Raw genomic sequence first — 14,159 nt, forward strand, 5'->3', positions numbered from 1 at the left:
AAGGGGACACTGAAGTGGCTTCTGATATACTTTGCATATCTGTATATCTGTCTGATATCTCTCTGTCATCCAACAATCTGTCTACAATACCTGGAGTACAGTAACCCCTGTTGATTTTCTTTGCAAAATGGGGCAGGGGCTCTGACTGACAAATGCCCTAGAAGACACTGATATTTTCTAAGTGTATCAGCATGTAAGAAAAAGTATAAGTAGAAGTACATCTACTGTCTTAGCAATTTATGATCTTGCAGTCTAGAGCATTCTTTCTGTTAACTGCATCCGAGGGGGAAGGTCTACCACCTCTTCAACCCTACCCATTATCAATTACTTTTAAATAATTCCCCCAAACAGGACTGCAAACAAGCCACCTGCCAATGTTTTGACCACTTTCATCCTTTTACTAACTAGATTTCATTTTACAGCAAGCATATACACTGCACATCATTTCTGACTGTCAGACTCGTTATATATCCCATTAAAGAATTCACAACATACTGGCTGGTGGTTTATTTTCAGTAATTTTTTTTTGGATTTACTTGATTTTTATTTTAACTCTGGACTCTTCTGCTTGCATTTTAGCATTATTTTAGTTACCTAACATTGCTGTTTATGCCTCACATGCTACTACACTGCAAGAAAATTGTAACAGTAACTGTGCATTCCAAGATACAACAATGTATTATTGAACTAACATGTGACTTCTATCAATATTAGGCAGTCAGTGTCTTACACTGTTTTCAGACTGTATTTCTGAACGAAAGAAAAAAAAACAGTTGTATGACAGTTTTTTCCAGTGATTGAAATGTGTGTGTTGCTTTATAAATTCAGTTTCAGGGGATTTGATAGTTATTTTTTACACATTGTAGTAAAATAATGAACTCATATTTATAGTTGGTATATTAAAAGTTCATTGAAGATGGCAGTGGGTGATGTATGGTCAGACACAGGCAAGGTTTGCAACTGTGCATCGTGGGGGTTACTCTGCTCCACAGTCATTTGTGTCTACGTGTATCTATCTGTGTGTCTATCGTGTGACAAGCAGGTTAAGAAACTGTATTATTTTCTTTCTTTTCATTATGAGAATTTCAGGAACATTTATAAAGCATTTCATTCAACCAGAAGTGAAAATTTAAGGAATAACATTCACAGGACATTATTTTGCTGAAACTTTGAATCCTTGATGTCAGAGATTCCATATTTCCCACTGAGGACTTTGCTTCATTAGTCCTCCATTTTTGAGACAGTGTCCCTTGACTGAATGTAATTACCTATGAAGCTGCTTTTTATCAGAGGTGAAGATTTGTTCCCAGTGACCATTGATACTAAGATGTCTGTACTTTCACAGCATGGCATTCACTGCTGTGAGTGCTTTAATAACTCCCACCAGGAGTATGGTTGCCCGTTTTTTTAAACTCTGATATGAAAAAGTTGAGATGCTGCTACTTTAGGATGCTTTTAACAGGTGTTAACACCTGTGATGTTACCTTTAGATGAGCACATTTTTTCCTTTCAGTCTTTCATCTGTAACTGCCATATGCAGATATTGTATGTTATTTTGTGGCTTCTTGGACTGAATCTTCTTGATGAAGGTGTTATCCCTGGAGCTGGCAGAATGCTTATTCAACACTTGATTTATGAGGGAATTCCATGTATGTATGTATATCTATGAGCCTATATCCACACATAATGTGCGTGTATGTATTCTGCCTAAACCAACATTCCTTTGGCAGATTAAAGTAATAGCTCTTGTTGCATATTTTGCTTTCTTGGTATTAGTGTTTGCCTTTTTATCTTTTGCTTCACTTTGTTTAAAATATCAGACCTATTTTCTTTTAAGAAATGGTATGGATGGAGCAGGAAAGGGTGTATTTCTCTGGACTGAAGTGTCAGCCCATAATATTTCAAAAGCTAACATGTGAAGGACTGCTGCATTAAAAAGGTTAATCTCCAAATTAACTTATTTGTTTTTACATAATAAAGCAATGTTCTCAAAAATGACCATTGTTAGTAGCTTTTGGCATAACTATGTTCTGCATAGGAGATAGATGTATCATCATTAACATTCTCATAAAAAGTATGCACCTGTTAGGGTGCCTAGAACAAGAGCTCTAAAATCATGTCTTCTGTTCATTTTGTGCATTGCCTGCAAGCTCTTGAACTGTGTTTTGTATGCAGTAAAGAAACATCTTCACAGTTTTTTCATTCCTGCAAAAAATGCAAGTCTAAGGCACTTGATGTTACAGAGACAGGACTCCCATCTGTGCCACCACTGATTCAAGGTCAGGAACAGACTCAAGCAGGGCCGGTGTTAGCATTTTGGGGGCCCCCAGCAAATGTCAAGTTGGGGGCCCCTGGCCACTTTCAGTCTAAGTATCACCCTGTCACTGCTACTTACTTCTATTTTTTTTTTAGTTCAAGCTGTTTTTAGCTTAGTAGTACACACAAACTGACTGACCTTTAGCTACAATCAACACATACATACATACATTACCACACTTGTTGACACATCCACAAAGGGACATTTACAGTTACTGCCATTTAGCAAAAATAACAACAATACATTAGAACAATAACAATATGTGCATGGGTAACCCTAGGCACTGCTGTGTGTTGGCTGTCCCAGCCAAAAAAAAAAAAAAAAAAAAAACACAACACACACCCTCCAAAGTTCCCCCCATTTTTCCCATTGTGCACATTTCCATTTTGTTGCATTTTTTTCTTTTTTTTTTCTTTTTTTATTTTTTTTCTTCAGCTTTTTTTATATATGCTCTAAGATTTTTTTTTTTTTTTTTTTTTTTTTTTTTATTTTTTTTTTCTTGACAAAGATGATAAATGAAAATATGTTGTTGAAAGAAATTCAATGTTGCTGTTTTCCTTTCCTTTTTCCTTCCTTCTGCCTTTTACTTGACAATATTTCCATAATAACATATTTACCAAATAATAGAAGTAAGAGCATTTCCAACCTTGCCCCCCCAAACTTTTAATCAAAAAACCTTTTAAAAAAAAAATCAGTCTTTTAAAAAAAAGAGATGAAGATTTTCTTTTTCAATGGAACAGAATAAAATGTAACAGAAGAGAATTCAAAAGTACAAAAATAAATAGAAGCTGAAGAAAAACAGAAATCCAAGTAAATTAAAGATGCTACTCTGAGGATACTAAATCCTAACATCCCTCCACTATTACTTATAGAAATATAATCACTTGCTAGCTACATTTTTACTGATACCCTGAATAATAATGTGTGTGTGTCATTTATTAATGGTGTGTGTTGATAAAAAAAGTGATATATTTACACCACATTACACACACACACACACACACACACACACACACACACACACACACACACACACACAATTTTTTTGTACTTATTTATTTATTTACAACACACATACTGCACACAAGATCAGTTGCTGCTGTTTAGCAGTCATCAAACAGCAACAGGGATAACACAAAACAGGGATAAGACAATTAGTAATTTAATACCTATCACTATCATAATTTATTTCACATCATATTCCTGGATTTTGTCTATAATTTTACTCTGTCACACTAAATTTTACTATCATCATTTTTTATTACTTATTGTCTAAAAAATGCATATTGTCTAAAATGTGTTATTCTATTGCAAAAATTCAATTAATTAACTTAATATATAAATGTGTTCTCATTTTGAGATATTAATGTGTTCCTATTTTTTTCTTTTATCATAGAATTTTTCAGCAAAGACGTTGAGAGTTATAGTTGTTCTGCCAGAAGCATCAGCTCTTCTTAAACTCCACAGTTTGCACTGAGATTTAGTGCTTACTTTGCTTATGTTCATTACAGCTTTGTCCTAACAGGGTCATATTACAGTCCTGTTCAGTTAAAGAGTAAAATTAAAAAATAATAATTTTTTTTTTCCCCAACCAATCCACCAACAGGGCTTAACTAGGCTGGAGCATTTTATCATTGGTAAAATATTTAATGAAATTGTAAGTTTGTTACTTGACAAAATATTATTACTACTATAAACATCTTTGAATTTGAATTGAGAGAGATTACCTACCTGGTTTAAACTTTTTTGTTTTGTGTTTGTTTGACAGACATGTTACAAAATAATATAACATAATAACATAAGTAGGTTGGGTTGCCCAGGGGGGGGGCCCCCCCCCACCCAGTTCGCTGGGTAGCCGCTAGCCCCTAAAACCGTGGACTCAAGCTGCTGGTAGGACTGGACTGGGGCTCTAGGATGAAGAGGCCAGTGGCCTACTATCCTATCCCAGTGAGAGAGTTTGGGTAACGCAATACCTAGGAGACCTGTGGTGGAGATCAGAAGCCGTGTGGGACATCTATAATACATCCTGACATCATTGAACTAAATGCTCTCCCAGTTTGGAATTCTTATAGACCACCATAAGAATGATGTTTCCCAGGCCTAACCACATTTATCATGAGGCTGTATTCCTGAGGAGTTGCACAGCGCACATGATGAAGGGTCATGTCCAGCACACATGGCAAACTAGGGATCTGACGCTGGACAAATTCAGGGACCAGGGGTACAGCTAGAGGCTGTGTGGGGTTGTGGGATGAATGTAAAAGAAAGTGCATCTCTAATACATTAATTTGCAGTCCGTACAGCATGGAGTATTTACATTGTACTTATCTGTTTGTAAATTAAGTAAGCCATTAAAGCTAAGCTGTTAATTTCAATTTAAAAGCAATGTCGATGTTTTTCATGGATAATGGCATATCTGTTTTTACATGTTGTATTATTTATCATGCAGTTGCTGCCTTCATTTGACATATATTCTTGGACAGAAGATGACGTGGTATGTATTATTTCATGAAAATCTTTATTTTGTTATTTTAAAGTTATATAGAAATTTAAATCTTTGTAGAAAAGCATTAATTGATTTGTTCTGTCTATTTAAGTATTCCTGCTCAGTTTGGTTTATAACCTTTAGTTAATATTTAGTGACCATCCACCAAATTATTTATTAATATTCTCTTGGAAATATACTCAGCATTTGTTGCATGTCTTCCCCAGGAAGGAGGCACTTTTTTCAGCTTGACAATAGAAAAAAAACTACCAGTCCCACCATCAGTTCTTCCAGCCACAAAAAGAAAAAGTTAAGCAAACAGTCTTTGCCACCACAGCAGGCTAGCGAGTTGCCTCAGCCACAGGTGGGCGACTCTGCTGTGACCAGTTGTTGCATCTCAGATGATTCATCTTTTACCCTCGATTCCTCTGGTGTAGCACCTATAGCGACTCTAGACTGGGGGTTAGCCACTTCCTCTGCAACTCTTGGTGTCCCCTCAGTGGGCAAAGGAGTGCCACTTTTGTTGGTCCTAGTAGAGTAAATAGGGAGGGCTTCCCTGTTGTGTCAGAATGCTGCGCTCATCCCTAAAGAAGCTAATGCTGCCATTAGTAGCACATTTGGCCCCATTTTTCCTGTCTCACCCCCCACCCAGAAAACTAAGCATGTGTCTACTTCTCATCAAATTTCCATAGACAGGAGTAGTTTACTGGGTCTAGCTTCAGGATTTAATTCAGGCTATTGACCCTTCTTGTAGTTTCTGGTAAACGCAAGAGGGATATCTCTTTTTCCGGAAGAGATTCAAGATTCAGAAGCTAAACAGGAAGATGAAGGAACATATGCAATGTTTTTTCCTCAGATTTCTGATTCAAATTCAGAGGAGAGCTGAGTTTCTGATTTTGCCTATGGAGGTATTTCTTTCTCCCAGACTATTACTAGAATGTGCCAGTGTTTTCAGTGGGAGAACAATGATTTTTCTCAGTCCCTCAGAAAATGTTATGCGTTGCTACAGAAGGAATTTCCAAAATGTACACCCATTCCTCCTCTTCTGTTTGCTTTAGAGGATGTCTGTCTTACTGCCTGCAGTTTTCCTGATAGTCAGCAAGCTGCCACTGAAAGGCAGATAGGACGTATAAAGTTTCTCATTCTTTTAAATTTTATACACTATTCCCACGTCTAACCCAGCAGCTATAGCTTTAGTTGATCCCACTGCTGCTAAGAACTTAATTAATTCCAATCATACCCCCCCCCCCAATCATACTCTTTCTGATAAGGATGGGAAAAGTAATGATAAGTATGGGGGGATAAGTGTATACTTCTGCATCTTTTGATTTTCAGAGTTTTTAGTTGTCAGGCTCATATGTTAAAGTTTGTTCTGACTAATAGTGAAAGTATGAGGGATGTTTTATCTGCAGTTTCATCTTGTGAGGAAGAAATTGCTTTAAATAACTTAGTTTCTTCTTTTGCACAGATCAGTACTCATTGTTTGCAGTGTGTGTAAGACTCTGTTGATACTTCTTACAGATCTGTGGTCACTGGTACTGTTTTGAGGAGTTTTGAATGGCTGCATTCTCAGAATATCCCACATGATGTTAAAAATTTGATTTTAAATTTCCCGTTTGGTTACAGATTTAGTGTTTAGCCCCACTGCTGCAGAGGTGATCAAAAATATGATGAAAAGGGTAAGCTGGTCCAGGTAATCGCTAAGATTTTTCAACCCTCCTTTTTCAAAATTTCTAAGAGATTCTCTAGCTCTTCATTCACTTTTGTCAAAAGGCAGAATAAACAGCCTCAACAAAATAAAGGTAAACGGACATTTAAGATGAAATGGTAAGGGGGTCCAAAAACAAGCCTAGAGCTCCCCAAAACCAAGGACAATTCAAAATGGGTCTGAATGACTATTCAAGACACTTTGTGACCCCCCCCCCTCACCTTGGTCCTTTTTTTTTCTTCCTGAAAGTCTGAAACTCCATTTTTCTGTTTGGCAACAGATAGTTTCAGACAAATGGGTTCTGAAAATAATTCATTAAGGTTTACAGATGACAGTGGAAGGAAATTCCTCCTTTCCAGGTGGCTATTCTACAGGTCAAGCTTTTCTGTTTCACTGGTTCTTCATCACATGCTGTCTCAAGAAATGGTAGAACTAGTTCATCCTTTTTATCTTGGGAAGGGTTTTTATTCAAGGATGTTCTTAGTGCCAAAGAATGAAAATGCTTGGAGACTACTTCTGGATCATTTTTTCTCCCTAAACCAGCTTGTGATAGTGGCCAAATCTAACATGATGTCACTTCACAACCTGCTCCTCTTCTTCCTCTTTCAAGTGTCCTGGTAACACTAGACTTAAAATATGCTTATCATCACATCCCTATTCATTCAGACTTGAGACATTTCTTAAGGATGTGTGTGTCTGGATCGTATTATCAGTTCTCTGCTTTGCCCTTTGGGCTATCCACTACACCAAGTGTTCACAAATTGTGTATCTCCATTTATACATCATTGCAGCTACAGACTATCCACATTTTTTTCATATTTAGACAACTTGCTTATCTTTGCAGAGTCTTTTTCAAAGTGTAAGGAATCTCTCACTTGGGTGAGTGATCTCTTCCACACGCTAGCATTCCAAGAGAACATTCAAAAGTCTTTCTTGATTACTTCACACAGGATTTCATTCCTGGAATATCAACTAGGCAACACTGTTTAAAGAGCTTTTCATTCACAAGAAAAAATAAATCTATATCTAATTCTATATTTAAAGCTTTTCACTTAAACTTTGATCACTGCAAGGGAATACTTCAGGATTTTGGGTCTTATGGGCTCTGTGATTCTCATGATAACCCTGCCAAAACTCCACATGAGAAAGATATCCTTAAATCCAGGTCTTCTCTTCTCCCTCCCTGTTTCAAAGCAGTCAGTCACCACAGATGCCTCAGACATTGTGTGGGGACCAGTTTCAGAAGGGATGAAATCACAGGGTGTGTGGGACACCAAGGACAGATGCAAGCATGTAAATATCAAAGAGATGCTTGCTATGATCAAGGCACTCAACTCTGAATCATCTTTGGTTCCTGGGACCTTTTCAAATTATAACAGACGGTACCATAGTCATCTGGTACGTCAACAAGCAGGGGAAGAAGGTCTTACCCTCTTTGCAGACTAGCCATGTTAGCTGGGGATATAGCTTCACAGCGCAGTCTCAATCTATAGGCATCCTACATTCTGTCAGAGCAAAGCTGTGGGGCAGTCAAGCTGAGCAGGACAAGGACAGACCTTCACAAATGGAAAGTGGATCGGAGTCTTCCAAGATTTAATCCATCTGTGGGAAGTTCCTCAAATAGACCTCTTCACTTTTCCACCCTTTCAGTTAATATATAGGGTTCTTCTGAAGATTCAGAAGAAATTCCCCCACCATCATTGTGGTGACTCCCTTCTGGCACAGTAACCATGGTTTTCCCTTCTTTTGGAAATAGCCAGGGGCATTTACCACAAACTTTTTCTCAGACTGGATCTACTCACACAAGAAAATGGGTGTTTGATACACCCCATCAATCATCTTCAACTGACTGCATGATTAATAGGTTCTTATTTCCTTTTAGGCACCTGTTTACTGGGGATGTGTAGCAGGTACTAATGGAGACAAGAAGGCCTGCTACTAGAAAATCATATATTAGCAAATGGAAAAAGTTTTCTAGTTGGTGCCAACAACATACCCGACACCCATTCAGGGCTAGTTGTTCTCATTTTCTGGTTCTACAATGTTTGTATTTTTCTGTGAGTTACTATTCTGTGGCCTTTCCTAATTCTCCGTCAAGATTCACTTGTCTATTTCAGCATGTTCATAGGTTCATAGTTAAGTACTAAGTAAACTGCCCTTGCGGGCCATTTTAAGCCTAGCCAGTTTCCCTTTTGGTCCTCGAAATAACTTATCCCATTTGGTTGTAGATTGGCCTTAACCATCCCATAGTTGATAATTATATGTTACCCTTAATGAGAATAACTGGGATCAAACCATGGATAATTTGAAGAAACCCATGCACGGGATAAAGCATTTAGGAGCTGCAGCTGTCCATTAGTAGTACAGGGGCAGTCCTGGGGTAAATTTTCTGCTTCCCATCCATAAGTCTAAGTTGGCCTTAAATATGGACAGGGATGAACCACTTTATGTGGATGGGGAGTCTGTTCCACAGCAGGAATATCCTTTGCGAGATATACCTGTCCCTTTAAACCATTTTGTTGATGTTGACGGAGAGGTTTAGGTCCCTAGACTGAGCATTTATGATACCATTTGACCAGCTGATGTGTAGTAAATCTATCAGTAATGGGTTCGGATGATGCCTTGTATGCCAGACACAAGTCACCTTTTAGCAGTCTGTAGGATACCGAGTTTAGTGAAAAAGCTTTGAGTTGGTACATGTAGTATGTGTTGTTTAGTCCATGTATCCTTTTAGTAAGGTATTTCTGTGGACATTCCACTTGTAGCATGTGACTGGACAGATACATGCCAAAGAGGGCGTTATATTCAATGACTGGCCAAATGAGAGCTGAGTAAAGGAGAACAAAGTGATCCACAGATATAGACACAATCCCTTAGTTTATAAGCTGTGCAGTATAGGACTTTCTTATAACAATGAACATGTGTTCAAAACTTAGGTCACTGTCTACATAAGTTCCCAAGTCCTGAACAGCTGGGTCAACTCTTAGGGGCATGTTGTCAGTGTAGTAGTTCCTTGGGGAAAATAACTTTCCAAAGGATACAGTAATACATTTTTTGGTATTTAATTTCAGTCCATGATTTTGGCACTAGTCATTTATTTGAGACAAACCTTCCTGCAGGATGGCAAAGTCATTTGAGGATTCATTGGCTGCTCCTATATTGCAGACATCTGCAAACTTAGTCAGCCAGAGCCCCTTGGTATTGGTTTTTACTTCAGAACAGTAGATGCCAAACAGGATAGGTTCCAGCACAGAAGCCTGGGGATCTCCACTGGTGACAGGTCTTGTGGAGGTAACTATCCCTATTTTGATTATCTGCTTCCAGTTTGTGAGACAGTTAGCAGTCCAGTGGGTGATGGGTTTAATCCCAGTTTATTTAGCTTTTCTACTATACCTGAGTGGGTAATTGTGTCAGAATCTTTGACCAGGTTGAGATATGAGGTATGTATTGATTTGTCTTTATTGATTGCTTTGGTGACCTGTTCAAAAAAATCTACCAGGTTGAGTAAGCACAACCTGCCCTTGACAAATCCAAACTGAAATGGGTCCAGTATTTGGAGGTTCTCTCTGTCCTAATTGAGTAATTCTATTTTAAGTCTTTCCATGACCTTTGCATATGAGGCTGGTCAGAAGACGTATGTGTCTTTAATTGCTTGGGTCAGTCGAAGATCCTTCCTTATGCAAGGGAATAAATGTAGCTGTACTCCATTCACTTGGTACAAAACTTGTATGGAGGGTGAGATTGAATAGTGCTGTTAGGAGTGTGGCTAAATCATGCTTTATTCTATTAAAGATGCATCCAGGGATATTGTCAGGACCCATTGATGCAATATATTTAGCGTTTGATAGCAGTTTTAGGACTTGGTTTTGTGTGGTAAATGGAGACAAGCCAGTTTCACGAACATCTTTATGGACAGACAGAGAATAAAGAGGGGTATAGTTAGAGCTAATTTATCAGCCAGTAGGTTCGCTATTTCTTCAGCTTCAGTGTAGGTAACATCATTCACAATCCACTCAATACATTGCTGCATTGTGGTTTTGAGTTTACAAACATAACTAAAAAATGCCTTGTGATTGTTTTTGGCTTGTGTAGCTATTTTAGCCTCAAACTTGTCTTTGGTGGACTTTATTAAGCTCCTTAGTTTATTTATTTGAGTGACAAGGTCTTGTCTGCCTGTGGATTCTCCTCGCAGTCTCATGTCAAAATGTTCTTGAAAGGGGTTTTGCACAACAGGCCTCCAACTAAACCGGTGGCCCCTCCTTGAGATCTTAATTTTGTGTTAGAGAAGCTTACACTTGCTCCATTTGAACCAGCTAACCTGGCTGACTTGAGGTTCTTAATATGAACAACATTTTTACTGATTGCTCTTACCTCTGTAAAAAGAGTATCTTGACTTGAAAGGTCTTATGGTAAGTCAATCTTATCTCATTTTCCACAGGAACAGGGTTTTTTTGAGAACTAACCCCTCTTTTATGCCTAAACTGGTATCCAAATTTAGTTTAAGCCAGCCTATCCATCTTCCCATTTTATTTCCTGAACCTAAAAATATGGCAGGAAAGATAATCCATACCTTGGATGTCCATCCACAGACAACTCAGGTACTATTCTGATAGAAACAAATCTTTCAGCTCTTCTGATCAGTTGTTCATTTCTTGTGAAGGTTAGGTGAAGGGACAACTTGTGTCAAAACAGACTATTTCCAAATGTTGTTTAAGGCTGTTACCTTTTCTTATACTCACCATAACAAAACTGTTGCAGGCAGGGTCAAAGCCCACTCTACCATGGCCTTGCTTTCATCTTTGGCTTTTTGGAAAGGGTTGGATTCCAAAAGTATTCTAGTTGCTGCTACTCATGCCTCTCTATATACTTTTACAATGCCCCATAAGCTTGATTCTTTGTCTAGGTCCAGGTTAGGCTTTCCTAGTACCATTCTCCAGGGATTCCTGGACTCTTCTGCTTCCTCCTCTTAAATTTAATATGCTAAGGCTCATATACCATATGCTACCCGTATAGCTAAGGCTACTGCAACAGTGATCAGTATGAAAAACATAGTACAGTTGTGTAAATAAACTTACCATGACAGTAGGTATTCGAATGATCACTGCTGAAGTAGCCACTCCCTGCCTTCATCCCTCATGTTTTTTGGTGTGTTTTTTATGCCAGGGTGTGGAGATTACTTTTTTTGTTATTCATAGCATTGACCTTTTAGGGCTCATCCTCCCTCCCTCTCTCCATGGCCAGGAAAGCTCTGAAAGGCTTGCCATCTAAACTTGTCTTTTAGTCAACTCAGCTGAAGCTGCCTGACATTTTGAGTGCATGGAAGGATAACTGAAGCTTTGGAAGCTGGCCAGCTGTTATATTCTTGGCAGGATGTAACCCATATAAATAAAGGCTACTCAGCATTGATCATTCGAACTTCTACTGTTATGGTAAGTTTACTTACACAACTGTACTTTCTTTCATCTGCAATGCTGTAAATATATTTCCTTATGACCACTAAAGAAAACATTTTTAGAAAGAGTACAGTTATACATTGACATATTTCTCACACTTGTTTACACTATTGTATTGATTTCACATCTGTTTTTTTTAAGCTTCGTGGTGTAAAGTTTTTTGCACACATTTTAAAATACTTTAAGATAGAATAATGCATTTCTGTAATAATTTTATATATATATATATATATATATATATATAGAGAGAGAGAGAGAGGAGGCAGAGTAATAAAATTATTTTAACAAATAGAATTATATGGGACTTCACTCACACTTAACTGGATTCAGCCAGCATGGCTGCTTTTCTTTCCTGCTGAGACTTATTGCACATTATTTCTCCCTCAGCTGTAAATAGTAGATATAAGAGAATTCTTGTTTACCTGTATTTCATTGTAGCAGTCAATGCATTCATTGCTACATAAGCATACCTGTATTAATTGTTTTACTAGAGTGACAATATTCCACTTCATACAGGAGAAAAATAAATGTATGCAGTGTGGGTTAAATGTTATTTTCAAAATACTATGGTGTGCGTGCAACACTATGTTCAGGCAAAACTTATTCACAAACAGAAAAATGTAGCAATTCATGGACATTTACATTTCCTTTGCTGTATAGATGTGTTTGATTTGACAGGTAATGCAGAAAGAGAACAAGTACTCATTTCTCCGTAGATGTCCTTCTCATTCACTTGGCACAGCAAACCGCACCACCCCTCCCTCAAACTCCACTCTGACTAGGGTGTGGTGTCTGATTGAGACTTCAACAATGTTTTAAGTGCAGTTAGAGTACTTTTGAACAATCTTGTTAAGCAACTGATATAGTAATATTTCTGTGGCCTACACAAAACTTCATGCAATCTAAGTAGTAAGTTAATTTATGCAGTACTAATAAATTAAATTAGAATGTGTAATTTGAAATGTTTTTCTTTTCAGTCTTTATAAATATATGAGCCAGAGCTGGATCATGGTCAAATGGGACCCTAGGCAGGGAAATGGATCAGCCCCCCCACCCCCAGCAGCCATTCTAATGTCCCATTACTTGGCTGTTTCTCTCCAGTTGCGATTAACACTGTTCAAACTTCTCAGTGTGCTTTACTTCTACAATGATTACAGATATTTGGATTTAATTTAAAACATTTATTTCAAATTTTGTAGTACAAACATTGATAGACATTTGCTAAACAAAATAATACAGTCTCACAATGTCGCCTCACAGTAAGACGCTGTCCGGTTCGATTCTCAGCTAGAGTGTCTTCTGCATGGAGATATGCATGAATGGGCGTACCTTCGCTGAAGGTTGTGCATCAGGGCTGGAAACTCAGCACGTAAAAATCAACTACCAATCATTAGCGTGCCGGAGTTCTGCTGTGGCGACACCTAACCGGGAAAAGTCGAAAGACACAAACAGTGAAAAAAGACTTAGCATTAACACTGAACTTCTCTGCCCTTGAAACTCACATTCAAAGAAAATGTATCTGGCTAGTAGCAGATAAACTTTACCTTTGGGCTGTTTTCAAACCATAGGCCCCTTGCACACATTTTTAGGACCATGCATACATGAATGTGTTCTTTGATTCACCTTCCTGATTGCATTAAGTTATATTCATTGTACAATACAGCACCACTTGTTAGAGTATGTTTTAAATGTGTAGTTTTGAACATTTTACCATTAAACAATCACACAAAACATATGAACCAATAATGACAAAACTGCCCATTTCAGAATATTTAAAATGCCAGTTAGACTTCTATCATTACAATCCACCAATATCAGTCAATATGCACAATCTCTGCAGAAGTAAAAGTCATCTGAATAATTCCACATTAAAGAGATCTGTAACTAATGAAGAGGTTGTTACTCGCAAATAACTTTATAGTTTGTTTCATCTACAAATTCAGTGCCTACATCTCTTGAAAAATAGCGTGTCTGTGTTACATTAAAAAAAATTGGTAACCTGGTAGTATTGCAAAAGGGATGGATGGCAAACCAACAACAGGTTCATAGTTACTAGACATCTTATCCAAAGGAAGACATACTTAGGACTGCTGGACTTCCACCCCTTTAATGTATAACATAGTGTCAATCTACATTTACATGCTGTGGGAGAAGAACCCACAGCCTTCTGCATCAAAAGCAAGTATGATTCCTGTT

At 37.8% G+C, this 14,159-nt stretch overlaps 1 protein-coding gene across 1 annotated transcript in view; it reads left to right on the top strand.

The window, feature by feature from the left end:
* The window catches only part of MAP3K20 (mitogen-activated protein kinase kinase kinase 20), a 1,351,048-nt gene that overhangs the window by 846,338 nt on the left and 490,551 nt on the right, over positions 1 to 14,159 (top strand). The window contains exon 11 of the mRNA XM_044075552.1: positions 4,767 to 4,811. Within this exon, the coding sequence (XP_043931487.1) occupies positions 4,767 to 4,811 (45 nt within the window). The remainder of the gene's footprint in view (positions 1 to 4,766; positions 4,812 to 14,159) is intronic.

This window comes from Protopterus annectens, chromosome 6.part1 (genome assembly GCF_019279795.1).
Source record: "Protopterus annectens isolate FY-2018-M chromosome 6.part1, PAN1.0, whole genome shotgun sequence".
Classification (NCBI taxonomy): domain Eukaryota; kingdom Metazoa; phylum Chordata; order Ceratodontiformes; family Protopteridae; genus Protopterus; species Protopterus annectens.